Consider the following 26,552-nt stretch of genomic DNA (forward strand, 5'->3'; position numbering starts at 1 on the left):
TTAACCCCAGCATTAATTAACCCCATTAATTAACCCCAGTAATTAACCCCATTAATGAACCCCATTAATTAACCCCAGCATTAATGAACCCCACTAATTAACCCCATTAATTAACCCCATTAATTAACCCCATTAATTAACCCCATTAATTACCCCATTAATTAACCCCAGCATTAATTAACCCCCGCATTAGTGAACCCCACCAATTAACCCCATTAATTAACCCCATTAATTAATGCCAGCATGACCCCATTACCCAGCCCCATTAGTGACCCCATTAATTACCCCACTAATTAAGCCCAGCATTAACCCCATTAATTAACTGTCATTAACGAACCCCCATTAATCGCCCCATTAACCCCGATAATTAATTACCCCATGAGTTAACCCCAGCATTAATTAACGCCATTAATGGACCCCCATTAATGAACCCTCGCTAATTAACCTCAGCACTAATTACCCCTATTAACCCCATTAATTAACCCCAATTAACCCCATTAATGAACCCCATTAATTAACCCCATTAATGAACCCCAGTAATTAACCATAATTAATTACCCCATTAAGCCGGCATTAATTAATTCTATTGACCCCATTAATCAACCCCAGCATTAATTAATCCTATTCATTAACCCCATTAACCAACCCCAGCATTAATTAATCATATTAATTAACCCCATTAACCAACCCCAGCATTAATTAATCCTATTCATTAACCCATTAATCAACCCCAGCATTAATTAATCCTATTCATTAACCCCATTAATCAATCCCAGCATTAATTAATCCTATTAATTAACCCCATTAATTAACCCCAGCATTAATTAATCCTATTCATTAACCCCATTAACCAACCCCAGCATTAATTAATCATATTAATTAACCCCATTAATTAACCCCAGCATTAATTAATCCTGTTCATTAACCCCATTAATCAACCCCAGCATTAATTAATCCTGTTAATTAACCCCATTAATCAACGTGCCCATTAACGAGTCCCATGGGTAATTAACTGCTTCCGTTAATTAACGACCCCAATTAACATCTCCCACTCAGTAACCGAGCCCCGGTAATTAATTAAACACCCAATTACACCCATAGCTAATTAACCCCCCTTAATTAATTAATTAAACCAATTAGCCCCAATTAACACCCGTAATTAGCCACCCCCACTAATTGCACAATCCCAATTAATTAATAACCCCCCCCCAATTAACCACTGCGGTCATTAGCACGCCCAGGAATCAATTAACCCTTGCAGCAATTAATTAATGAAGTGCAATTAATAACCTGCCGCTAATGACCGTTAATTAATGAGCCACTAATTAACAACTCCGTCAATCACCCCGAGCCCCTTTCATTGGCCCACGAACCACCCCCGGCGCACCCATTAACCCCCAATTAATCAATTAACGACGCTAATTAATCAATTTTCCTTTATTTAACAAAACCCCCCCCGGGCCCCTCCCCCACCCCAAACACCGGAGCCGCTTCCGGGTTAGGCCACGCCCATTTCCGGATCAGCGCCGAGAACTTCCTGGTTAGGCCACGCCCCCGCCGCTGGCGCCCCCTGGCGGGCCGGAGGCGCGATGACGTCATTTCTCCTTCGGGGGGGGCCTGGGGGGGAGAGGGGGACGGTGAGAACCAGTGAAAACCAGTAAGGACCAGTAAGGACCAGTAAGGACCAGTAAGGACCGGTGAAAACCAGTAAGGACCAGTAAGGACCAGTAAGGACCAGTACGGACCAGTAAAAACCAGTAAGGACCAGTAAGGACCAGTGAAAACCAGTAAGGACCAGTAAGGACCAGTAAGGACCAGGATGGATTGATAGAAACCAGTAAAAACCAGTAAGGACCGGTACGGACCAGTACGGACCGGTATGGACCAGTATAAAAAAAAAATCTCCCAGTTTGTTCCCTCCCAGTATAACCCAGTCCCTCCCAGTATAACCCAGTCCCTCCCAGTCCCCTTTTTCACCCCAAAAATTCCCATTTTTACCCCAAAAATCCCCATTTTTCACCCTAAAATCGCCGTTTTTGTGCCTAAACCTCTCATTTTTTCTCTCCCAGTCCCCTCCCAGTATAACCCAGTCCCCTCCCAGTATAACCCAGTCTGTCCCAGTATAACCCAGTCCCTCCCAGTATAACCCAGTCTGTCCCAGTATAACCCAGTCCCTCCCAGTTCCCTTTTTCACCCCAAAAATCCCATTTTTCCCCCAAAAAATCCCCTTTTTTCACCGTAAAATCGCCGTTTTTGTGCCTAAACCTCCCATTTTTCCCCTCCCAGTCCCCTCCCAGTATAACCCAGTCCCCTCCCAGTATAACCCAGTCCATCCCAGTCCATCCCAGTATAACCCAGTCCATCCCAGTTCCCTTTTTCACCCCAAAAAATCCCATTTTTACCCCCAAAATCCCCATTTTTCACCCTAAAATCGCCGTTTTTGTGCCTAAACCTCTCATTTTTCCCCTCCCAGTCCCTCCCAGTATAACCCAGTCCCCTCCCAGTATAACCCAGTCCATCCCAGTCTGTCCCAGTATAACCCAGTCCCCTCCCAGTCCCCTTTTTCACCCCAAAAATTCCCATTTTTTCCCCCAAAATCCCCTTTTTTCACCCTAAAATCGCCATTTTTGTGCCTAAACCTCCCATTTTTCCCCTCCCAATCCCCTCCCAGTATAACCCAGTCCCTTCCCAGTCCCTTCCCAGTCCCTCCCAGTCCCTCCCAGTCACCGGTAGACGCCGACCACCACGGCGTGGTCCCTCTCGTAGGGCTCCAGGGTCAGCTGCTCCTGCGGCTTCATCCTCTCGGCCGTCATCTTCCTCACCTCGCCCGCGAACACGGCCTCGGCCGGCGCCGTCGAGTCGATGCAGTTGGCCTGGAGCCGGTTAGAGCCGCTCAGAACCGGTTCTGCATCGATCTCAACCGCTCAGAACCGGTTCCACATCAATCAGAACCGGTTTGAGCCACTTAGAACCACTTAAATACCAGTTAGAACCAGTTCGAGCCAGCTCCACATCAATCAAAACTGGTTTGAGCCACTTTGAGCCAGTTCAACATTGACCAGAACCGGTTAGAACCAGTTTGAGCCAGTTCCACATCGACCAGAACCGGTTAGAGCCAATCAGAACCGGTTTGAGGCACTTAGAACCAGTGAAATCCCAGTTAGATCCCAGTTAAAACCAGTTTGAGCCAGTTTGACATCGATCAGAACCGGTTTGAGCCAATCAGAACCGGTTTGAGCCACTTAGAACCACTTAAATACCAGTTAGAACCAGTTTGAGCCAGCTCCACATCAATCAGAACTGGTTTGAGCCACTTTGAGCCAGTTCAACATTGACCAGAACCGGTCAGAGCCAATCAGAACTGGTTTGAGGCACTTAGAACCATTTCAATCCCAGTATGATCCCAGTTAGAACCAGTTCGAGCCAGCTCCACATCAATCAAAACTGGTTTGAGCCACTTTGAGCCAGTTCAACATTGACCAGAACCGGTTTGAGCCAATCAGAACCGGTTTGAGGCACTTTGAGCCAGTTCAACATTGACCAGAACCAGTTAGAACCGGTTTGAGGCACTTAGAACCAGTGAAATCCCAGTTAGATCCCAGTTAAAACCAGTTTGAGCCAGCTCCACATCAATCAGAACTGGTTAGAACCAGTTAGAGCCAGTTCCACGTTGATCAGAACTGGTTTGAGCCAGTTCCAAATTGATCAGAACCAGTTAGAACCAGTTTGAGCCACTTAGAACCATTTAAATCCCAGTCAGATCCCAGTTAGGACCCATCAGATCCCAGTTAGAACCAGTCTGAGCCAGTTCGACATCGATCAGAACCGGTCAGAGCCAATCAGAACCGGTTTGAGCCACTTAGAACCACTTAAATACCAGTTAGATCCCAGTTAGAACCAGTTTGAGCCAGCTCCACCAGAGCCGGTTAGAGCCGGTTTGGGCCATACTGGTCCGTACTGGTTTATACTGGTTTATACTGGTTTATACTGGTTTATATGGTCTGTACTGGTCCATACTGGTTTATACTGGTCCATACTGGTTCATACTGGTCTATACTGGTTCATACTGGTCCATACTGGTTTATAATGGTTTATACTGGTCTATACTGGTCCGTACTGGTTTATACTGGTCTATACTGGTCCGTACTGGTTTATACTGGTTCATACTGGTTTACACTGGTCCATACTGGTCTATACTGGTCCGTACTGGTTTACACTGGTTTATACTGGTCCATACTGGTCTATACTGGTCTGTACTGGCCGGCTGTGGCGCACCTTGATGGAGATGAGGAAGTGCCCCCCGCAGCGCAGGAAGTGATGCGCGTTCAGCGCCACGATGCGCGTCTGGTCCGGCTGCGCCACGTCCGCGAAGATCACGTCCACCATGCCTGGGGAGGGGGGGAAACGGGATTGGCTGGAATTATCCCAAAATTATCCCAAAATATCCCAAAATTATCCCAAATTATCCCAAAATTATCCCGAATTATCCCGGGATTCTGGGCAAAAACATCGAAATTCCCACAAAATTCCGCGTCCGCGAAGATCACGTCCACCATGCCTGGGGAGGGGGGAAAAACGGGACTGGCTGGAATTATCCAAAATTATCCAAAATTATCCAAAATTATCCCAAAATTATCCCGAATTATCCCGGGATTCTGGGCAAAAACATCGAAATTCCCACAAAATTCCAGCCAGGAACGTGAAATTCCCACAAAATTCCACGTCCACGAAGATCGCGTCCACCATGCCTGGGGAGGGGGAAAAACGGGATTGGCTGGAATTATCCCAAAATTATCCCGAATTATCCCGGGATTCTGGGCAAAAATTCCCACGAAATTCCAGCCAGGAACCCAAAATTCCCACAAAATTCCGCGTCCGCGGAGATCACGCCCACCGTGCCTGGCGGGGGGAACGGGACCGTCCTGAATTATCCCAAATTATCCTGGAATTCCAGACAAAAAACTTCTCCAGAACCTTCTCCACAACCCTGTCCAGAATGTTCTCCAGAACCTTCTCCAGACCCCTGTCCAGAATGTTCTCCAGAACCTTCTCCAGCCCTTCCTCAGAATCCTCTCCAGAACCCTCTCCAGAACCTTCTCCAGAAGTTTCTCCCAAAGGATTTCCCAAAGGTTCTCCAGAACCCTCTCCAGAACTTATCTGAAACCCTCTCCAGAACCTTCTCCAGAAGTTTCTCCCAAAGGTTTTCCAGAACCTTCTCCTGAACCCTCTCCAGATCCTTGGTTCTCCAGAACCCTCTCCAGAACTTCTCCCAAACCCTCTCCAGAACCTTCTCCAGAAGTTTCTCCAGCCGTCTCTCCCGCCCCTCTCCAGCACATTCCAGAACGTTCCCCAGCCCCTCTCCAGCACGTTCTCCTGCCCCTCTCCAGAACATTCTCCAGCCCCTCTCCAGCACGTTCCAGAACGTTCTCCTGCCCCTCTCCAGAACGTTCTCCTGCCCATCTCCAGCACGTTCCAGAACGTTCTCCCGCCCCTCTCCAGCATGTTCCAGCACATTCCAGAACGTTCTCCTGCCCGTCTCCAGCACGTTCCAGAACATTCTCCTGCCCCTCTCCAGAACGTTCTCCTGGCCCCTCTCCAGAACATTCTCCCGCCCCTCTCCAGCCCGTTCCAGAACGTTCTCTGGCCCCTCTGCAGCCCTCTCCAGCCCGTTCCGGAACATTCTCCAGCCCCTCTCCAGCACGTTCCAGAACGTTCTCCGGCCCCTCTCCAGCCCGTTCCAGAACGTTCTCTGGCCCCTCTCCCACCCCTCTCCAGCCCGTTCCGGAACGTTCTCCAGCCCCTCTCCAGCCCGTTCCAGAACGTTCTCCAGCCCCTCTCCAGCCCCTTCCAGCCCGTTCCAGAATGTTCTCAGGCCCCTCTCCACCCCTCTCCACCCCTCTCCGGCCCGTTCCGGAACGTTCTCCAGCCCCTCTCCAGCCCGTTCCAGCCCGTTCCGGAACGTTCTCGGCCGCCGCGGCACGCACCGACCAGCATGCGGTACTTGTGGGGGTGCCGCGCGTCCTCGATCACCGGCACCACGTTCGTTCTCTTCTTGGCCACGTTGAGCAGGTCCCGGCCCGAGCGGTGCGAGAACTCCACGGCGTACACCACGCCCTCCTGCGGACACCGCGGCCACCAAAGGGTCACCGCGGCCACCGGAGGGCCACCGGGGCCACCGGAGGGTCACCGGGGCCACCAGAGGTCACCGGGGCCACCAGGGGCCACCAGAGGGTCACTGGGGCCACCAGAGGTCACCGGGGCCACCGGAGGGTCAGCAGGGGACACCAAAGGGTCACCGGGGCCACCAGAGGTCACCGGGGCCACCAGAGGGTCACCGGGGCCACCGGAGGGTCAGCAGGGCCACCAAAGGGTCACCGGGGCCACCGGAGGGTCACCAGGGCCACCAGAGGGTCAGCAGGGCCACCAGAGGTCACCAGGGGCCACCGGAGGGTCAGCAGGGCCACCGGGGCCACCAGAGGGTCAGCAGGGCCACCAGAGGTCACCGGGGGCCACCAGAGGGTCAGCAGGGGCCACCAGAGGTCACCGGGGCCACCAGGGGACACCCAGGGCCACCAGAGGTCACTGGGGCCACCAGGGGACACCCAGGGCCACCAGAGGTCACCGGGGCCACCAGGGGACACCAAAGGGTCACCGGGGGCCACCAGAGGGTCAGCAGGGGCCACCAGAGGTCACCGGAGCCACCAGGGGACACCCAGGGCCACCAGAGGGTCAGCAGGGGCCACCAGAGGTCACTGCGGCCACCAGAGGTCACCAGGGTCACCAGAGGGTTAGCAGGGGCCACCAGAGGTCACCGGGGCCACCAGAGGTCACCGGGGCCACCGGAGGGTCAGCAGGGCCACCAGGGGACACCCAGGGCCACCAGAGGTCACCGGGGCCACCAGGGGACACCCAGGGCCACCAGAGGTCACTGGGGCCACCAGAGGGTCAGCAGGGCCACCAGAGGTCACTGGGGCCACCAGAGGGTCACCACGGCCACCAGAGGTCAGCTGGGGCCACCAGAGGGTCAGCAGGGCCACCAGAGGGTCAGCAGGGGCCACCAAAGGGTCACTGGGGCCACCAGAGGTCACCGGGGCCACCAAAGGGTCACCGGGGCCACCAGAGGGTCACCAGGGGCCACCAGAGGTCACCGGGGCCACCAGAGGTCACCGCGGCCACCAGGGCCACCAAAGGGTCAGCAGGGGCCACCAAAGGTCACCAGGGGACACAAAAGGTGACCTAAAGATGTGTCCCCTGTGGCACCTGTGCCCAGGTGTGCCTGTACCTGTCCCAGGTGTGCCTGTGCCTGTCCCAGGTGTGCCTGTACCTGTCCCAGGTGTGCCCGTGCCTGTCCCAGGTGTGCCTGTACCTGTCCCAGGCGTGCCCAGGTGTGTCTGTACCTGTCCCAGGTGTGTCTGTACCTGTCCCAGGTGTGTCCCAGGTGTGTCTGTACCTGTCCCAGGTGTGCCTGTACCTGTCCCAGGTGTGCCCAGGTGTGTCCCAGGTATGTCTGTACTTGTCCCGGGTGTGTCTGTGCCTGTCCCAGGTGTATCCCAGGTGTGCCCAGGTGTGCCCAGGTGTGCCCAGGTGTGCCCTCACCTGCCCCACGATGTCGGAGACGTGGCTGACGGTGGTGCCCGAGGCGGCGCCCAGGTACAGCACCTTGGCACCTGGCCGGATGTGGATGCGGTCGATGCCCCCCAAGATGGCGGCCGCCAGTTTGGAGCGGAACGGGTTCCAGGCGCGGTACTCGACCGGGGCCTCGCCCTCCTGCCAGCACGGACCAGTATGGACCAGTAAGGACCAGTATGGACCAGTACGGACCAGCACGGACCAGTATGGACCAGCACGGACCAGTATAAACCCGTACAGACCAGTTAGAGACCAGTACGGACCAGTATGGACCAGTATGGACCAGCATGGACCAGTTAGAGACCAGTACGGACCAGTACGGACCAGTATAAACCAGTACGGACCAGTAAGGACCCATACAGACCAGTATGGACCAGTACAGACCAGCACGGACCAGTACGGACCAGTAAGGACCAGTACAGACTGGTACAGACCAGTACGGACCAGTGAGGACCAGTACGGACCAGTGAGGACCAGTGAGGACCAGTGAGGACCAGTGAGGACCAGTGAGGACCGGTACGGACTGGTACATACCAGTATAAACCAGCATGGACCAGTATGGACCAGTATAGACCAGTACAGAGTACTCTGGACTAGTATAAACCGGTACAAACCAGTATAAACCAGTGCACACTACTAGAAACCAGCAGTCCCTCCCAGTCCCTCTCAGTTCCCCCCCAGTCCCTCCCAGTTCCCCCCAGTCCATCCCAGTCTGTCTCAGTCCCTCCCAGTCCCCCCAGTATCCATTCCCAGTATCCCCAGTATCCATTCCCAGTCCCTCCCAGTATCCATTCCCAGTCCCCCCAGTATCCATTCCCAGTATCCATTCCCAGTCCCCCCAGTCCCCCCAGTATCCATTCCCAGTATCCCCAGTATCCCCAGTATCCATTCCCAGTCCCTCCCAGTATCCCCAGTATCCATTCCCAGTATCCCCAGTCCCCCCAGTATCCATTCCCAGTCCCTCCCAGTATCCCCAGTATCCATTCCCAGTATCCCCAGTCCCCCCAGTATCCATTCCCAGTCCCTCCCAGTATCCCCAGTATCCATTCCCAGTATCCCCAGTATCCCCAGTATCCATTCCCAGTCCCTCCCAGTCCCCCCAGTTGCCCCAGTATCCATTCCCAGTCCCTCCCAGTATCCCCAGTATCCATTCCCAGTCCATCCCAGTATCCCCAGTATCCCCAGTACCTCCACGCTGATGCGTTTCTCGCCGTACACCGACTCCCCCGGCACCAGGTTCCGCGTGACCAGCGCGTCCTCGCGGCCCCGGCAGATGAACACACCTGGCCGGGGGGGAGCACACCTGCGTCACACCTGGGGTACACCTGAGCGTGCCTGAGAATACCTGGGATACACCTGAGATACACCTGGCCAGGTGGGACACGCCCGGGTCACACCTGAGTGTGCCTGAGAATACCTGGGATACACCTGAGGTACACCTGGGATACACCTGGATTACACCTGGCCAGGGGGACACGCCCGCGTCACACCTGGGGTACACCTGACTGTGCCTGAGAATACCTGGGATACACCTGAGGTACACCTGACAATACCTGAGGTACACCTGGGATACACCTGAGTTACACCTGGCCAGGTGGGACACACCTGCGTCACACCTGAGTGTACCTGAGAGTACCTGGGACACACCTGAGGTACACCTGAGGTACACCTGGGATACACCTGGGATACACCTGAGAATACCTGAGGTACACCTGGGATACACCTGAGGTACACCTGGGTCACACCTGGGTTACACCTGGCCAGGTGGGACACGCCCAGGTCATATCTGAGCGTACCTGAGAGTACCTGAGCTACACCTGGGATACACCTGAGTTACACCTGGCCAGGGGGGACACGCCCGCATCACACCTGAGTGTACCTGAGAGTACCTGAAGTACACCTGGGATACACCTGGGTCACACGTGGGTTACACCTGGGATACACCTGAGTGTGCCTGAGATACACCTGGGATACACCTAGCCAAGTGGGACACGCCCGGGTCACACCTGAGGTATACCTGAGTGTACCTGGGTCACACCTGGGATACACCTGAGATACACCTAAGTGAGTTACACCTGGGATACACCTGAGATACGCCTGAGTTACATCTGAGTGAGTTACACCTGAGTTACACCTGGGATACACCTGGGTCACACCTGGGCTACACCTGGCACAGGTGAGGGACACCTGGGAACACCTCAGACACACCTGGGGACACACCTGGGACCCCCAGCGGCTCCACAGCCCCGTCCCAGTCCCTCCCAGTACAAACCAGTACAAACCAGTAACCCAAACAACCCCTCCCAGTCTGACCAGTCCCTCCCAGTCCCTCCCAGTACAAACCAGTACAAACCAGTAACCCGAACAACCCCTCCCAGTCTGACCAGTCCCTCCCAGTCCCTCCCAGTACAAACCAGTCCCTCCCAGTTCCCCTCCCAGTCCCCCCAGTTCCCCTCCCAGTCCCTCCCAGTCCCTCCCAGTACAAACCAGTCCCCCCAGTTCCCCTCCCAGTCCCTCCCAGTCCCCCCAGTTCCCCTCCCAGTCCCTCCCAGTATGCCCAGTTCCCCTCCCAGTCCCTCCCAGTCCCTCCCAGTCCCCCCAGTTCCCCTCCCAGTCCCTCCCAGTCCCTCCCAGTATGCCCAGTTACCCTCATGCCGGTGCGGCTCCACCGTCACTTTTTTCCCGCCTTTGAAGCCGCCGCGGGCCCCGCCCCTGGCCCCGCCCCCTCGGCCTCGGCCCCGCCCCCGCGGCGCTCCGCGGGCTCCGCCCCCGCCTCTGGCTCCGCCTCCTCCGCGGGCCACGCCTCCTCCGCGGGCCACGCCCCCTCCGCGGGGCGGGAAACCGGAACCTGTGGGGGGAACTGGGTTATACTGGGAGGGACTGGGAGGGGAACTGGGGATACTGGGATGTACTGGGAGGGGAAATCGGCATACTGGGATGTACTGGGAGGGACTGGGAGGGGCTGGGAGGGGAACTGGGGATACTGGGATGTACTGGGAGGGGAAATCGGCATACTGGGATGTACTGGGAGGGGAACTGGGGATACTGGGATGTACTGGGAGGGACTGGGAGGGGCTGGGAAGGGAACTGGGGGGACTGGGAGGGGAACTGGGATATACTGGGAGGGCACTGGGTTATACTGGGATGTACTGGGAGGGACTGGGAGAGGATTGGTGGGGCGGGGAGGGGACTGGTTTATACTGGGAGGCCACTGGGGCTCCCAGTACGGGCAGCCCTGCGGTGACGGGGTTATACCGGTTCATACTGGTTCATACTGGTTCATACCGGTTCATACTGGTTCACACTGGTTCATACTGGGACTCACCTCTGCCTCGGAAGCCGCCGCGTCCCCCCCGGGGGCTGAAACCTGCGGGGAACTGGTCAGACTGGGAGGGACTGGGAGGGACTGGGATGGACTGGGAGGGAACTGGGATGAACTGGGAGGGAACTGGGAGGGACTGGGAGGCTCCCAGTGCTCCCAGTTTGGCTCCAACGCCTCCCCCAGTCCCTCCCAGTGCATCCCAGTAACCCCAAAACCCGCCCAGTTCATCCCAGTCCCTCCCAGTCCCTCCCAGTTTATCCCACTTTGTCCCAGTCTGTCCCAGTCCCTCCCAGTTCATCCCAGTCTGTCCCAGTTTGTCCCAGTTCCCTCCCAGTGCCTCCCAGTTTGTCCCAGTCTGTCCCAGCTTGTCCCAGTTCATCCCAGTTTGTCCCAATCCCCCCCCAGTTCCCTCCCAGTCCCTCCCAGTTTGTCCCAGTTTGTCCCAGTTCCCTCCCAGTCCCTCCCAGTCCCTCCCAGTCCATCCCAGTTTGTCCCAGTTTGTCCCAGTTCCCTCCCAGTTTGTCCCAGTTCCCTCCCAGTTCCCTCCCAGTGCCTCCCAGTCTGTCCCAGTCTGCCCCAGTTTGTCCCAGTCCATCCCAGTTCCCTCCCAGTTTGTCCCAGTTTGTCCCAGTTCCCTCCCAGTTCCTCCCAGTTTGTCCCAGTTTGTCCCAGTTTGTCCCAGTTCCCTCCCAGTCCCTCCCAGTCCCTCCCAGTTTGTCCCAGTTTGTCCCAGTTCCCACCCGGCCTCATCGCCGCTTTCTCCACGCGGGGCTCGCGCGCCTCTGCCGGAACGGGAAGTGACGTCACAAAATAGCGGTTCCCATCGGGAACCTGCGCACGCGCAGACCCTGCCCGACGCTCAAGCCCCGCCCACTTCCGGGCGGAAGTGCCCTCAGAGCAGCCCCGAGGGGAGTTTGGGGTAAAAAAATGGGGATTTGGGGCAAAAGTGGGGATCTGGGGGGAAAAAAAATCGGGATTTTGGGGTAAAACCCGGGGATTTTGGAGAAAAAACCCGTGGATTTAGGGGTAAAACCCGGGGATTTTGGGGCAAATCCGGGATTTTGGGGTAAAAAACCGAGATTTTGGGGCTCTAACGCGGCACTTCCTGCGGACTCCTCGCCGCCATTTTTCCTCCAGTGGAGACGCTCCGGCCTGGAACCGGCGCTCTGTGGCCTTTGGTGACGTCACTTCCGGCGGCGCTGTCGCTTCCGGCGTGACTCGTTGGTTCCGGCGAGCGGCGAGCGGCGGTGAAAGTGACTTTGAGAGCTGGGACGTACTGGGAGAACTGGGATGGACTGGGAGGGAACTGGGATGGACTGGGATGGACTGGGAGGGACTGGGAGGGAACTGGGATGGACTGGGATGGACTGGGAGGGTTTGGAGGGTCGTGAGGGGGGCGGGTGGGCCGCACTGGGAGGGACTGGGGGAAACTGGGATGAACTGGGAGCGACTGGGAACGAACTGGGATGAACTGGGAGGACACTGGGCCATACTGGGATGGAGCCAGAGGTGAACTGGGAGCACTGGGGGTGAACTGGGAGTGAACTGGGAGCACTGGGGGGGATACTGGGATGGACTGGGATGAACTGGGAGGGGTCTGGGGGTTACTGGGAGCACTGGGAGGACACTGGGAGAGGGTTTGGGGTCACTGGTTTGAACTGGTTTGAACTGGGAGGGCTCTGGGGCGTCACTGGTTTGAACTGGTTTGAACTGGTTTGAACTGGTTTGAACTGGGAGGGGCATGGGGGTAACTGGGACGGACTGGTTTGAACTGGGAGGGACTGGGAGAGGGTTTGGGGTCACTGGTTTGGACTGGTTTGAACTGGTTTGGACTGGGAGGGCCGGAATGCGTTATGCTAATTAAGCCGCTGCTAATTTGCATAGTCAATGAGCTGCCAGCTCATTTGCGTTTCCTCCTTCTCTTGCTGCCGGGGGAGCTTAATTAGTAATTAATGAGCTGATTAACAGACTGGGCTGGTCGTTAACTGAGCAGGTGGTAATCAGCCTGATTGCTAATTAATCAGCTGCCAATTTGCATAATTAACGAGCCTTGGGTGCGTGCTGTTCCCACTCCTGCTTTAGCGCCTTATTTGTGGTTGTTAGGAGCAATTAATTAGTAATTAACGAGCTAATTAACAAGCTAGAATGATAACTAACAAACCAGGTGTTAGCCAGCTTGTTTGCTAAATGGCCAGCAGCCAATTTGCATAATTAATGAGCTTTCAGTCGTTGCTGTTCCCGTTTGTGTTTTATTCTCTTATTTGTCGCTGTTGGGTGAGATTAATTATTAATTACTGAGCCAATTAACAGGCTGGGCTGATGATTAGCTGTGCAGGCGGTAATCAGCCTGCGAGGTAATTAATTAGCTGCTCATTTGCATAATCAATGAGCTGTCAATCTGTTCCTGTTCCTTTCTTTGCCGTTGCAGGGTGGGATTAATTAATGATTAACGAGCTAATTAACAGGCCAGGCTGATAATTCATTAACTAGCCACTAACTGGTTATTTAGCTGATTAATTAGCTGCTGATTTGCATAACTAATGCAAATTAATTTCCATTTTTAATTTCCCTTCCTGCTGGTTTTGTTGTTGTTCATTAGGGACGGGATTAATTAACAGTCAACGAGCTGATTAATTACCTAGATTGATAATTAATTAGCTGAGTGTTAACCAGTTTGCTAGCTAATTAATTCGCTGCTAATTAGCCTCATTAACGACTTTTCAGTCCTTTTGCTGTTTTTTATTTTCTTATTTATCGTTGGACCGTGTGACTAATTAATATTTAACGAGCTAATTAACAGCTTGGAATAGCAATTAATCCGCTGGGTTAGCTCAGGAGCTACTTATTAGTCAACCCACTAATTAATCCATTGGCTAATCAGTTGTTTAGCTAATTAACCAGCTGCTAATTAGCCCAATTAACGACCCCCCCCCTCGCAAACCCCCAAATCCCAAACCCTTAATTGAGTTTTAATCGGCTCCCTCGGCAATTAACGCCCCCGGCGCCTAATTAACCCCCTGGGGCCGCTAATTAGCGCTCCCGGGAGGGCCCTCGGGGAGCGGAGGTGCTAATGAAGGGGCCTAATTACGCTAATTAGGCATGGCAGAGAACATCGGGGCCAAGCTGGGCCGGTACAAGACGGCGCCGTTCGACAGCCGCTTCCCCAACCAGAACCAGACCCGGAACTGCTGGCAGAACTACCTGGGTGGGGCCCAAAAACCCCAAAATTCACCCCAAAAATATCCCTGAAATGTCTAGGAACCCCAAAAAAACCCAAACCCCCCAAAAAAAACCCCACAGAAATCCCCCCAGAATCCCCAAATTCGGGGTTTGTCCTCGCCGCTTCCCCAACCAGAACCAGACCCGGAACTGCTGGCAGAACTACCTGGGTGGGGCCCAAAAACCCCAAAATTCACCCCAAAAACATCCCCGAAATGTCTGGGAACCCCAAAATCCCCGAAACCCCCCCTAAAAAAACACCAAAATTCCCGGAATTCCCCAAAAAAAATCCCCCAAAAATCCTCAAATTTGGGGTTTTTTTTTGTGTCTGAGCGTGGCTGGGCGGGGCTGGGCTGCCTTTGGCCCCGCCCCCAATGTCCCCAATTGTCCCCAATGTCCCCAATTGTCCCCAATGTCCCCTCGGTGTCCCCAGTTGTCCCCAGTTGTCCCTGATGCCACCATTTTGGGGTCTGGTGACATTGTCACCTCAATGTCCCCACCCTCACTGTCACCACATTGTCCCCAATGTCCCCCAATCCCCCAATTGTCCCCCAGTGTCCCCGATGTCCCCAATGTCCCCTCAATGTCCCCTCGCTGTCCCCAATGTCCCTGCTGTCCTCAGTGTCCCCGATGTCCCCAATTGTCCCCAGTGTCCCCTCTGTCCCCAAATGTCCCCTCAATGTCCCCAATGTCCCCTCAATGTCCCCAATGTCCCCTCAATGTCCCCAATGTCCCCAATGTCCCCAATGTTCCTGCTGTCCCCACTGTCCTCAATGTCCCCTCAATGTTCCCAATGTCCCCTCAGTGTCCCCGCTGTCCCCAATGTCCCCCAATCCCCCAATTGTCCCCTCAATGTCCCACTGTCCTCAATGTCACCTCAATGTCCCTGCTGTCCCCCCAATGTCCCCTCAATGTCCCCAATTGTCCCCTCAATATCCCCTCGCTGTCCCCAATGTCCCTGCTGTCCTCAGTGTCCCCAATGTCCCCGCTGTCCCCAGTGTCCCCTCAATGTCCCCGATGTCTCCAATGCCCCAATGTCCCCCAATCCCCCAATGTCCCCTCAATGTCCCCAATGTCCCCTCAATGTCCCCTCACTGTCCCCGCTGTCCCCTGATGTCCCCCAATCCCCCAATTGTCCCCTCAATGTCCCACTGTCCTCAATGTCACCTCAATGTCCCCACTGACCCCAATGTCCCCTCAATGTCCCTGCTGTCCCCAATGTCCCCAATTGTCCCCACTGTCCCCGATGTCCCCAATGTCCCCAGTGTCCCCTCAGTGTCCCCAATGTCCCCTCAATGTCCCCAGTGTCCCCAATGTCCCTGCTGTCCTCAGTGTCCCCAATGTCCCCTCAATGTCCCTGCTGTCCCCAATGTCCCCAATTGTCCCCACTGTCCCCGATGTCCCCAATGTCCCTGCTGTCCTCAGTGTCCCCGCTGTCCCCAATGTCCCCTCAATGTCCCCAATGTCCCCTCAGTGTCCCCGCTGTCCCCAATGTCCCCAATTGTCCCCGATGTCCCCAATGTCCCCACTGTCCCCGCTGTCCCCACTGTCCCCAATGTCCCCTCGCTGTCCCCAGACTTCCAGCGGTGCCAGCGCGCCATGGACGCCCGCGGCGCCGACGCCGCCCCGTGCCAGTGGTACTTCCGCGTGTACACGTCCCTGTGCCCCACCTCGTGGGTGAGTGCCAGCCCCAAATGTCCCCAAGTGTCCCCAAATATCCCCAAGTGTCCCCAAATGTCCCCAAATGTCCCCTGTGCCCCACCTCGTGGGTGAGTGCTGGCCCCAAATGTCCCCAAGTGTCCCTGTGCCCCACCTCGTGGGTGAGTGCCAGCCCCGTGTCCCCAAGTGTCCCCAAATGTCCCCAAGTGTCCCCAAGTGTCCCTGTGCCCCACCTCGTGGGTGAGTGCCAGCCCCAAATGTCCCCAAATGTCCCCAAGTGTCCCCAAGTGTCCCCTGTGCCCCACCTCGTGGGTGAGTGCCAGCCCCAAATGTCCCCAAATGTCCCCAAGTGTCCCCAAATGTCCCCTGTGCCCCACCTCGTGGGTGAGTGCCAGCCCCGTGTCCCCAAATGTCCCCAAGTGTCCCCAAGTGTCCCCAAATGTCCCCTGTGCCCCACCTCGTGGGTGAGTGCCAGCCCCAAATGTCCCCAAGTGTCCCCAAGTGTCCCCAAGTGTCCCCAGGTGTCCCCAAGTGTCCCCTGTGCCCCACCTCGTGGGTGAGTGCCGGCCCCAAATGTCCCCAAGTGTCCCCAAGTGTCCCCAAGTGTCCCCAAGTGTCCCTGTGCCCCACCTCGTGGGTGAGTGCTGGCCCCGTGTCCCCAAATGTCCCCAAATGTCCCCAAGTGTCCCCAAGTGTCCCCAAATGTCCCCTGTGCCCCACCTCGTGGGTGAGTGCCCGCCCCAAATGTCCCCAAGTGTCCCCAAATGTCCCCAAATGTCCCCAAATGTCCCCAAATGTCCCCTGTGCCCCACCTCGTGGGTGAGTGCTGGCCCCAGGGTGTCCCCAAATGTCCCCAGATGTCCCCAAATGTCCCCAAATGTCCCCAAATGTCCCCAAATGTCCCCAAATGTCCCCAATCTCTTCTCTATCCCCCGATGTCCCCAAATGTCCCCAACCCCCCCAACATCCCCACTGTCCCCATGTCCCCAACGCCCTCAGTGTCCCCTCAATGTCCCCAATGCCCCAACTGTCCCTAACCCCTGCAGTGTCCCCAATGTCCCCCAGTGTCCCCAAATGCCCCCAGTGTCCCCAAATGTCCCCCAGTGTCCCCAATGTCCCAGTGTCCCCAATGTCCCAGTGTCCCCAACCCCGAACGTCCCAAATCCCCCAATGTCCCCAATGTCCCCAGCCCCCCCAATGTCCCCAATGTCCCCAGCCCCCCCAATGTCCCCAAATGTCCCCGTGTCCCCAAATGTCCCCGTGTCCCCGCTGTGCCCAGGTGACCTCGTGGGACGAGGCCCGTGAGGAGGGGACCTTCCCCGGCAAGATCTGAGCTGTCCCCAACGCCGGTGACACCGCGGGGGGAGGGGACACTGCCACCCCCGGGGAGGGGACACGGCTGTCACCCCCCCCGGGAGGGGACACGGCTGTCACCCCCCCCCCCGGGAGGGGACACGGCTGTCACCTGCTGGGGAGGGGACACGCGGTGGCACCGCCAATAAAGGGTTAAAAACTGGGCCTGGCGCTTGGGCACGTCTGGGGACATTTGGGGACGTCGGGGGAGGGTTGGGGACATTTGGGGACATTTGGGGAGGGTTGGGGACATTTGGGGACATTTGGGGACATTGGGGGAGGTCTGGGGACATTTGGGGACGTCGGGGGAGGGTTGGGGACATTTGGGGACATTTGGGGACGTCGGGGGAGGTTTGGGGACATTTGGGGACATTGGGGGAGGTTTGGGGACATTTGGGGAGGTCTGGGGACATTTGGGGAGGTTTGGGGACATTTGGGGAGGTTTGGGGACATTTGGGGACATTGGGGGAGGGTTGGGGACAGCGGAATTTGCCACATTTGGGACCCCCTAGGGTTATTCGGGACCCCCCAAATGTCACCTGGGACCCCCCAAATGTCACCTGGGACCCCCCAGTGTCACCTGGGACCCCCGAAAATCCCCCCTGTGGGGGTCTATGGGCACACCTGGTGTCCGTCCCACACCTGGGACCCCTCCCAGTTCCCTCCCAGTCCCTCCCAATCCCCTCCCAGTCCCTCCCAGTCCCTCCCAGTTCCCTCCCAGTCCCTCCCAGTTCCCTCCCAGTTCATCCCAGTTCCATCCCAGTCCCTCCCAGTTCCCTCCCAGTCCCTCCCAGTCCATCCCAGTCCATCCCAGTTCCCTCCCAGTCCCTCCCAGTCCCTCCCAGTCCCTCCCAGTGACCCCCCAGGTGACACCAGTGACCCCCCAGGTGACACCAGTGACCCCCCAGGTGACACCAGTGGCTTTATTGTCCCCAGCCCGGCCCGGCCCAGTTTATGGCCCCAAGGGCAGCCCCGGCAGCGGCCCCAGGATGGCCCCGGGGGCCACCGGGGCTCCCAGTGCTCCCAGTGGCCCCCCCAGTGCTCCCAGTGGCCCCCCCAGGGCTCCTCCCAGTGCTCCCAGTGGGGCTCCCAGGGCTCCTCCCAGTGCTCCCAGTGGTTGCAGCAGGCGACCTGTGGGGGGGGGGACACGGGGGGGGTCACTCTGTGGCCGCCATCGTCGCGGTCGTCGTCGTCTTCGTCCCACCACCAACGCCATCGTCATCGTCATCCCACCACCACCATCATCATCTTTGTCCCACCACCGCCATCATCATCTTCATCCCACCACCACCATCATCTTCATCCCATCACCACCACCATCATCATCATCGTCGTCGTCTTCGTCCCACCACCACCGCCATCATCATCTTCATCTTCATCCCACCATCGTCGTCCCACCACCACCATCGTCATCTTCATCCCGTCACCACCATCATCATCTTCATCCCACCACCACCATCATCTTCGTCCCATCACCACCACCATCATCATCGTCATCGTCATCTTCGTCCCATCACCACCATCATCTTCGTCCCATCACCAACACCATTGTCATCGTCATCTTCATCCCGTCACCAACACCATTGTCATCGTCAACGTCATCTTCATCCCACCACCACCATCATCTTCATCCCACCACCACCATCATCATCGTTGTCATCGTCATCTTCATCCCACACACCACCACCACCATCTTCTTCGTCATCGTCATCCCACCACCAACACCGTCATCATCGTCATCTTCATCCCACCACCAACGTCATCATCATCTTTGTTATTGTCCTACCACTGCCACCATCATCATCGTCATCTTCATCCCACCACCACCACCATCTTCATCCCACCACCATCATCATCATCCCACCATCATCATCATCACCCCACCACCATCATCATCATCCCACCACCATCATCACCATCTTCATCCCACCACCATCATCATCACCATCTTCATCCCACCACTGCCACCATCATCATCATCACCTTCCTCCCGCGTCCCCTCACCTGTGTGCAGGTCGCGGCGGGGCCGGGGGGCGGCACCGGCGGCCGGGGCACACCTGGACGCTGCGGGGGGACACCGGCGTCACCGCGGGGTCACCGCAGGGTCACCGGTCAGGGGTGGACACGGGGATGGACACAAAGGTCAGGGGTGGACACAAGGTCGAGGGTGGGCATGGGGATGGACACAGGTCATGGATGGACACAAAGATCAGGGGTGGACACAAAGGTCGGGGTGGACACAAGGGTGGACACAGGGATGGACACAAAGGTCAAGGATGGACACTGGGATGGACACAGGTCATGGGTGGACACAAGGATGGACACGAGAAGGTCATGGATGGACACGAGGATGGACATGAGAAGGTCATGGATGGACACTGGGGTGGACGCAGAGGTCAAGGATGGACACTGGGGTGGACACAGGTCATGGGTGGACATGAGAAGGTCACAAATGGACCAGGGGTGGACACAAGGATGGACACAAGCAGGTCATGGGTGGACACAAGGATGGACACGAGAAGGTCATGGATGGACACGAGGATGGACACGAGAAGGTCATGGATGGACACAAGGATGGACACGAGAAGGTCATGGCTGGACACTGGGGTGGACGCGGAGGTCAAGGATGGAGAAGCTCTGGATGGACCCATAATGGTCATGGAGAAGGTCACGGACACGTGGAGAGGTCACGGATGGACGCAGAGGTCAGGGGTGGACACTGGATGGACGCAGAGGTCAGGGGTGGACACTGGATGGACACAGAGGTCAGGGGTGGACACGAGAAGGTCACGAGGGACACGTCGAGGTCCTGCAAGGACCCGTGAAGGCCCCGCCGCCCCCACCCCACGTCCCTGTCCCGTGTCCCACTCACGGCAGCGGCCCTGGGGACACCTCCCGATGTCCCCGTGGTCACTCCCGGTGTCCTCGTGGTCACTCCCGGTGTCCTCGCGGTCACTCCCGAGGTCCTCGTGGTCACTCCCGAGGTCGTTGCCGGCGTCGCCGTCGAAGTCGCCGCAGAGGCCGCAGGTGCGGTTGCGGAGCCGGGGGGACACGGTGACCTCCAGGACGTCGCCGGGGCCGGTGGCCACGCGCAGGTCGGGGGTCAGCAGGAGCAGGGCGTGGCCGGGGGCGGGGCCGACGCAGACGGAGCCGTCCGGGAGGCAGAAGGGCAGCGGGAGCGCGGCGCCGTCCAGCTGGGGGAGGGGCGGCGGCATCGTCGTCGTCATCGTCATCTCCATCATCATCATCATCATCATCATCATCATCGTCCAACCTTCTTCATCCATCCTTCATCCATCACCACCATCATCATCGTTCATCCAGCCTTCTCCATCCATCCTTCATCCATCACCACCATCACCACCATCATCGTCCTTCATCCAACCTTCTTCATCCATCATCATCATCAGCTCCATCATCAACACTGTCCTTCATCCAACCTTCTTCATCCATCCTTCATCCATCGTCATCATCACCGTCCTTCATCCAACCTTCTTCATCCATCCTTCATCCATTGTCATCGTGTCCATCATCATCATCCTTCATCCAACCTTCTCCATCCATCCTTCATCCATCACCACCATCATCGTCCTTCATCCAACCTTCTTCATCCATCCTTCATCCATCATCTCCATCATCATCATCCTTCATCCAACCTTCTTCATCCATCCTTCATCCATCATCTCCATCGTTCATCCATCGTCATCATCACCGTCCTTCATCCAACCTTCTTCATCCATCCTTCATCCATTGTCATCGTGTCCATCATCATCATCATCCTTCATCCATCATCATCTCCAACATCATCATCATCCAACCTTCTCCATCCAACCTTCATCCATCATCATTGCCATTATCATCATCATCATCATCATCATCCTTCATCCAACCTTCTTCATCCATCCTTCATCCATCGTCATCATCTCCATCATCATCATCCTTTATCCAATCTTCTCCATCCATCGTCACCATCGTTCATCATCGTCATCATCATTGTCCTTCATCCAACCTTCTCCATCCATCATCATCATCAGCTCCATCATCATCATCAGCTCCATCATCAACACTGTCCTTCATCCAACCTTCTTCATCTATCCTTCATCCATCATCATCATCTCCATCCTCATCATCCTTCATCCAACCTTCTCCATCCATCATCTCCATCGTTCATCCAACGTCATCATCGTCCTTCATCCAACCTTCTCCATCCATCCTTCATCCATCGTCATTGCCATTCTTCATCATCATCATCATCATCATCATCATCATCATCGTCGTTTATCCAATCTTCTCCATCCATCATCATCATCCTTCATCCAATCTTCATCCATCCTTCATCCATCATCATTGCCATTCTTCATCATCATCCTCATCATCCATCATCCAGCCTTCTCCATCCATCATCATCATGTCCGCCATCATCATCGTCATCATCATCCTTCACCCAACCTTTGCCATCCATCCTTCATCCATCCTTCATCCACCATCCTCATCATCCTCATCATCCTCATCATCCTCATCTCCATCTCCTTCATCCCCTCCTCCTCCTCCTCCTCCTCCTGCCCCCCTCCCCTCCCGGCCCCTCCCCCGGGCTCACCTGGACACGCCCCCTCTCCAGGTGCCACCTGCTGCCCGCCAGCGTCACCGTCACGGCCCCGCCCCCCAGCGCCACCTCCAGCGGGGGCGGGGCCTCGCGGGCCGGGGGCGGGGCTCCGCGGGCAGGGGGCGGGGCGCAGGTGCGGGCCAGCAGGAGGGGGGCGGGGCAGCCCCTCCCCCACGCCCCCCGCGCGCCGTCGAAGGTCCGGAAGCGCCGCGGCCTCACCTGGAGCCGGCAGGTAGCGGGGGAGGGGCGGGGCGGAGGGGGAGGGGCCGAGGGGGGAGGGGCTGAGGAGAGAGAGAGAGGGGGGAGGGGTTGGGGGAGGGGCCCGGACACGGATATGGGGGGGGAGGGGAGTGTCCGGGACCCTCCCCCACAGGTGGGGGGGCACACCTGGGCACACCTGTGACACACCTGGGGACACTTGGGGACATGTGGGACACACCTGGGAACACCTGGGGGCACCTGGGGACATGTGGGACACACCTGGGCACACCTGGGCACACCTGGGGACACGTGGGACACACCTGGGGACACTCGGGACACACCTGGGGACACCTGGGACACACCTGGGCACACCTGTGACACACCTGGGGGCACCTGGGGACACCTGGGGGCACCTGGGGACACCTGGGGACATGTGGGACACACCTGGACACACCTGTGACACACCTGGGGACATGTGGGACACACCTGGGCACACCTGTGACACACCTGCGCACACCTGGGGGCACCTGGGGACACGTGGGACACACCTGGGGACACTCGTGACACACCTGGGGACACTTGGGGACATGTGGGACACACCTGGGCACACCTGGGACACACCTGGGGACATGTGGGACACACCTGGGCACACCTGGGGGCACCTGGGGACATGTGGGACACACCTGGGGATACACCCGGGACACACCTGGGGACACCTGGACCCTCCTACCCACACCTGGGACACACCTGAGCCTTCCCAGCTGCCTCCCCCATTCCCTCACCTGCGGCACAGGTGCCCCCAGCCCCTCACCTGTCCCCCCCCAGCCCCTCACCTGCGGCACAGGTGCCCCCAGCCCCTCACCTGTCCCCCCCCAGCCCCTCACCTGCGGCACAGGTGCCCCCAGCCCCTCACCTGTCCCCCCCCAGCCCCTCACCTGCGGCACAGGTGCGCTGCCCGGCGCAGGCCCCGCAGAGCCCCCCGGCGGCCGCCGCCGTTCCCGTCACGCTGACGGCGCCGTCACCTGCCAGGCTCACCTGCAGCCCCGCCCAGGTGAGCAGCACCTGGCGCTGCCCCCCCCGGCGCCGCACCTGCACCCGGCCCCCGGCCAGCGACACCGGGAGGCGCACGCGGCGGCCGGACACCTGCGGACAGGTGAGACACGCCTGGTCAGGTGAGACACACCTGGGACAGGTGAGACACGCCTGAGACACACCTGGGACAGGTGAGACACACCTGAGACACACCTAGGACAGGTGAGACACACCTGGGACAGGTGAGACACACCTGGGACTGGTGAGAAACCTGAGACAGGTGAGACACACCTGAGACACAACTAGGACAGGTGAGACACACCTGGGACAGGTGAGACACACATGGGACACACCTAGGACAGGTGAGACACATCTAGGACAGGTGAGACACACCTGGGACAGGTGAGAAACCTGAGACAGGTGAGACACACCTGGGACACAACTAGGATAGGTGAGACACACCTGGGACAGGTGAAACACACCTCGGACAGGTGAGACACACCTGGGACACTCCTGGGACAGGTGAGACATCTGGGACGGGGACAGGCACACACCTGTGGGCAGGTGTCACACCTGGGACAGGGACACAGCAGGGACGGGGACAGGCACACACCTGTGGGCAGGTGTCACACCTGGGCCAGGTGCCGCACTCACCCTGGCCGCGGTCCCCTCGCCGTGCCGCAGCTCCACCTGGAACCCGTCTGCGGCCACCGTCACTCGCCCGAAGGTGGCCCCGGGGCCGGAGCCCACCTGGCCGGAGAGCCACACCTGCAGCGCAGGTGAGCCCGCGCAGGTGGCCACCAGGGGACAGGTGAGCGGCAGCCGCCAGGTGCGGCCGTCGAAGGCGCGGAAGCGGCGCCGGCTCAGGACGTGGCACACGAGGGGCGGGGCCGGCGCGCAGGTGGGGAGGCAGGTGAGGCCAGGTGGGCAGGGCGGGGCCTGGCAGGTGGATCCGGGTGGGCAGGTGAGGTCCTGGCAGGTCAGTGCCACGGGGACACACCTGGGTGTTGCTCCGTCCATTCTACAGGTGGATCCAGGTGGACAGGTGAGGTCCTGGCAGGATGGAGCTTTGGGGACACACCTGGGGATTGATTTCTCCATCTGACAGGTAGCTCCAGGTGGGCAGGTGAGGTCCTGGCAGGTCAATTTGATGGGGACACACCTGGGCGTGGCTCCGTCCATTCTGCAGGTGGACCCAGGTGGACAGGTGAGGTCCTGGCAGGTCAATTTGATGGGGACACACCTGGGCGTGGTTCCGTCCATCTGACAGGTGGATCCAGGTGGGCAGGTGAGGTCCTGGCAGGATGGAGCTTTGGGGACACACCTGGGGGTTGATTTCTCCATCTGACAGGTAGTTCCAGGTGGGCAGGTGAGGTCCTGGCAGGTCAGTGCCACAGGGACACACCTGGGCGTGGCTCCATCCATTCTGCAGGTGGACCCAGGTAGGCAGGTGAGGTCCTGGCAGGATGGAGCTTTGGGGACACACCTGGGGATGGCTCCATCCATCTGACAGGTAGTTCCAGGTGGGCAGGTGAGGTCCTGGCAGGTCAATTTGATAGGAACACACCTGGGCGTGGCTCCATCCATCTGACAGGTGGACCCAGGTGGACAGGTGAGGTCCTGGCAGGACGGAGCTTTGGGGACACACCTGGGCGTGGCTCCGTCCATTCTACAGGTGGATCCGGGTGGGCAGGTGAGGTCCTGGCAGGTCAGTGCCAAGGGGACACACCTGGGTGTGGCTCCGTCCATCTGACAGGTGGATCCAGGTGGGCAGGTGAGGTCCTGGCAGGTCAATTTGATGGGCACACACCTGGGGGTTGATTTCTCCATTCTACAGGTAGCTCCAGGTGGGCAGGTGAGGTCCTGGCAGGATGGAGCTCTGGGGACACACCTGGGGATTGATTTCTCCATCTGACAGGTAGTTCCAGGTGGGCAGGTGAGGTCCTGGCAGGCCAATTTGATGGGGACACACCTGGGCGTGGCTCCGTCCATCTGACAGGTGGACCCAGGTGGGCAGGTGAGGTCCTGGCAGGATGGAGCTTTGGGGACACACCTGGGCGTGGCTCCGTCCATTCTACAGGTAGCTCCAGGTGGGCAGGTGAGGTCCTGGCAGGATGGAGCTTTGGGGACACACCTGGGGATGGCTCCATCCATCTGACAGGTAGTTCCAGGTGGGCAGGTGAGGTCCTGGCAGGTCAATTTGATAGGAACACACCTGGGCGTGGCTCCATCCATCTGACAGGTGGACCCAGGTGGGCAGGTGAGGTCCTGGCAGGATGGAGCTTTGGGGACACACCTGGGCGTGGCTCCGTCCATTCTGCAGGTGGATCCGGGTGGGCAGGTGAGGTCCTGGCAGGTCAGTGCCAAGGGGACACACCTGGGCGTGGCTCCGTCCATCTGACAGGCGGGTCCGGGTGGGCAGGTGAGGTCCTGGCAGGTCAATTTGATGGGGACACACCTGGGCGTGGCTCCGTCCATTCTACAGGTGGACCCAGGTGGACAGGTGAGGTCCTGGCAGGTCAATTTGATGGGGACACACCTGGGCGTGGTTCCGTCCATCTGACAGGTAGCTCCAGGTGGGCAGGTGAGGTCCTGGCAGGATGGAGCTCTGGGGACACACCTGGGCGTGGCTCCGTCCATTCTGCAGGTGGACCCAGGTGGACAGGTGAGGTCCTGGCAGGTCAATTTGATGGGGACACACCTGGGCGTGGCTCCGTCCATTCTACAGGTGGATCCGGGTGGGCAGGTGAGGTCCTGGCAGGTCAGTGCCAAGGGGACACACCTGGGCGTGGCTCCGTCCATCTGACAGGTGGATCCAGGTGGACAGGTGAGGTCCTGGCAGGATGGAGCTTTGGGGACACACCTGGGGGTTGATTTCTCCATCTGACAGGTAGTTCCAGGTGGGCAGGTGAGGTCCTGGCAGGTCAATTTGATGGGAACACACCTGGGCGTGGCTCCGTCCATCTGACAGGTGGACCCAGGTGGACATGGGACGCCGTCACACGAGGCCGCCTTGGGGACACACCTGGGCCAGCCCTGCAGCACCTGGCAGGTGGCGCCGGGCTCGCAGGTGACGTCGGCGCAGGACAGGGCGGGGGACAGCGCGGACGCTCCGCAGGGGATGGACGCACTGCGGCCACCCGGCGGTCACCTGGCACCGGCCGGCCTTGGGGCACCGGACATCGCGGCACGAGGGACCCACCATGGACGTCGTGGTCCGGACACACTGGGGGTGACCACTGACCATGTGACACCAGGTGTCCTTGGGACACTGGACATCCCGGCAGGACGGTCTCCTGATGGTCATCGTGGTCTGGACGCACCGTGGCCACCCTCTGACCATCTGGCACAGGGAGCCCTTCTGGCACTGGACATCGTGACAAGATGGTCGCCGATGGACACACTGCGGCCACCCAGCGGTCATCTTACACCGGGTGCCCTGGGGACAGTGGAGGTCACTGCAGGACGGTCTCCTGATGGTCATCGTGGTCTGGACACACCGTGGCCACCCACTGACCATCTGGCACGAGGTGT

General features: G+C 58.0%; 3 protein-coding genes across 7 annotated transcripts; 1 reads left to right on the top strand and 2 right to left on the bottom strand.

The window, feature by feature from the left end:
* Positions 1-1,421: 1,421 nt before the first annotated feature.
* FBL (fibrillarin) lies at positions 1,422-11,755 on the bottom strand. Of its 2 annotated transcripts, XM_053969391.1 has the most exons (9): positions 11,692-11,747; positions 10,955-10,996; positions 10,277-10,477; positions 8,818-8,912; positions 7,597-7,767; positions 5,985-6,117; positions 4,276-4,388; positions 2,728-2,873; positions 1,422-1,617 (listed from the first exon to the last, which is right to left on the bottom strand). In XM_053969391.1, the coding sequence occupies exons 1-9, from the start codon at positions 11,699-11,701 to the stop codon at positions 1,596-1,598; spliced, it is 933 nt and encodes a 310-aa protein (XP_053825366.1). In that variant the 5' UTR covers positions 11,702-11,747; the 3' UTR covers positions 1,422-1,595. The 2 variants fall into 2 exon arrangements, with proteins under 2 accessions (XP_053825366.1, XP_053825367.1); XM_053969392.1 differs by lacking the exons at positions 1,422-1,617; positions 2,728-2,873; positions 4,276-4,388 and adding an exon at positions 4,626-4,748 and having other exon boundaries at positions 11,692-11,755.
* A 49-nt stretch (positions 11,756-11,804) lies between these two features.
* Positions 11,805-17,346, top strand: LOC128802819 (cytochrome c oxidase subunit 6B1). The gene is made up of 5 exons (XM_053969393.1): positions 11,805-11,870; positions 12,089-12,204; positions 14,049-14,156; positions 15,747-15,847; positions 17,109-17,346. The coding sequence occupies exons 3-5, from the start codon at positions 14,051-14,053 to the stop codon at positions 17,160-17,162; spliced, it is 261 nt and encodes an 86-aa protein (XP_053825368.1). The 5' UTR covers positions 11,805-11,870; positions 12,089-12,204; positions 14,049-14,050; the 3' UTR covers positions 17,163-17,346.
* A 759-nt stretch (positions 17,347-18,105) lies between these two features.
* LOC128802817 (kielin/chordin-like protein) lies at positions 18,106-25,989 on the bottom strand. Of its 4 annotated transcripts, XM_053969390.1 has the most exons (9): positions 24,991-25,982; positions 24,343-24,909; positions 24,181-24,261; positions 23,673-24,099; positions 22,922-23,129; positions 21,780-22,066; positions 20,055-20,376; positions 19,187-19,246; positions 18,106-18,313 (listed from the first exon to the last, which is right to left on the bottom strand). In XM_053969390.1, the coding sequence occupies exons 1-9, from the start codon at positions 25,980-25,982 to the stop codon at positions 18,135-18,137; spliced, it is 3,123 nt and encodes a 1,040-aa protein (XP_053825365.1). In that variant the 3' UTR covers positions 18,106-18,134. The 4 variants fall into 4 exon arrangements, with proteins under 4 accessions (XP_053825365.1, XP_053825363.1, XP_053825364.1 ...); XM_053969388.1 differs by having other exon boundaries at positions 23,673-24,909; positions 24,991-25,881; positions 25,963-25,989; XM_053969389.1 differs by having other exon boundaries at positions 23,673-24,261.
* Between the last annotated feature and the right edge of the window lie 563 nt (positions 25,990-26,552).

This window comes from Vidua macroura, unplaced genomic scaffold, assembly GCF_024509145.1.
Source record: "Vidua macroura isolate BioBank_ID:100142 unplaced genomic scaffold, ASM2450914v1 whyUn_scaffold_191, whole genome shotgun sequence".
Classification (NCBI taxonomy): Eukaryota; Metazoa; Chordata; class Aves; order Passeriformes; family Viduidae; genus Vidua; species Vidua macroura.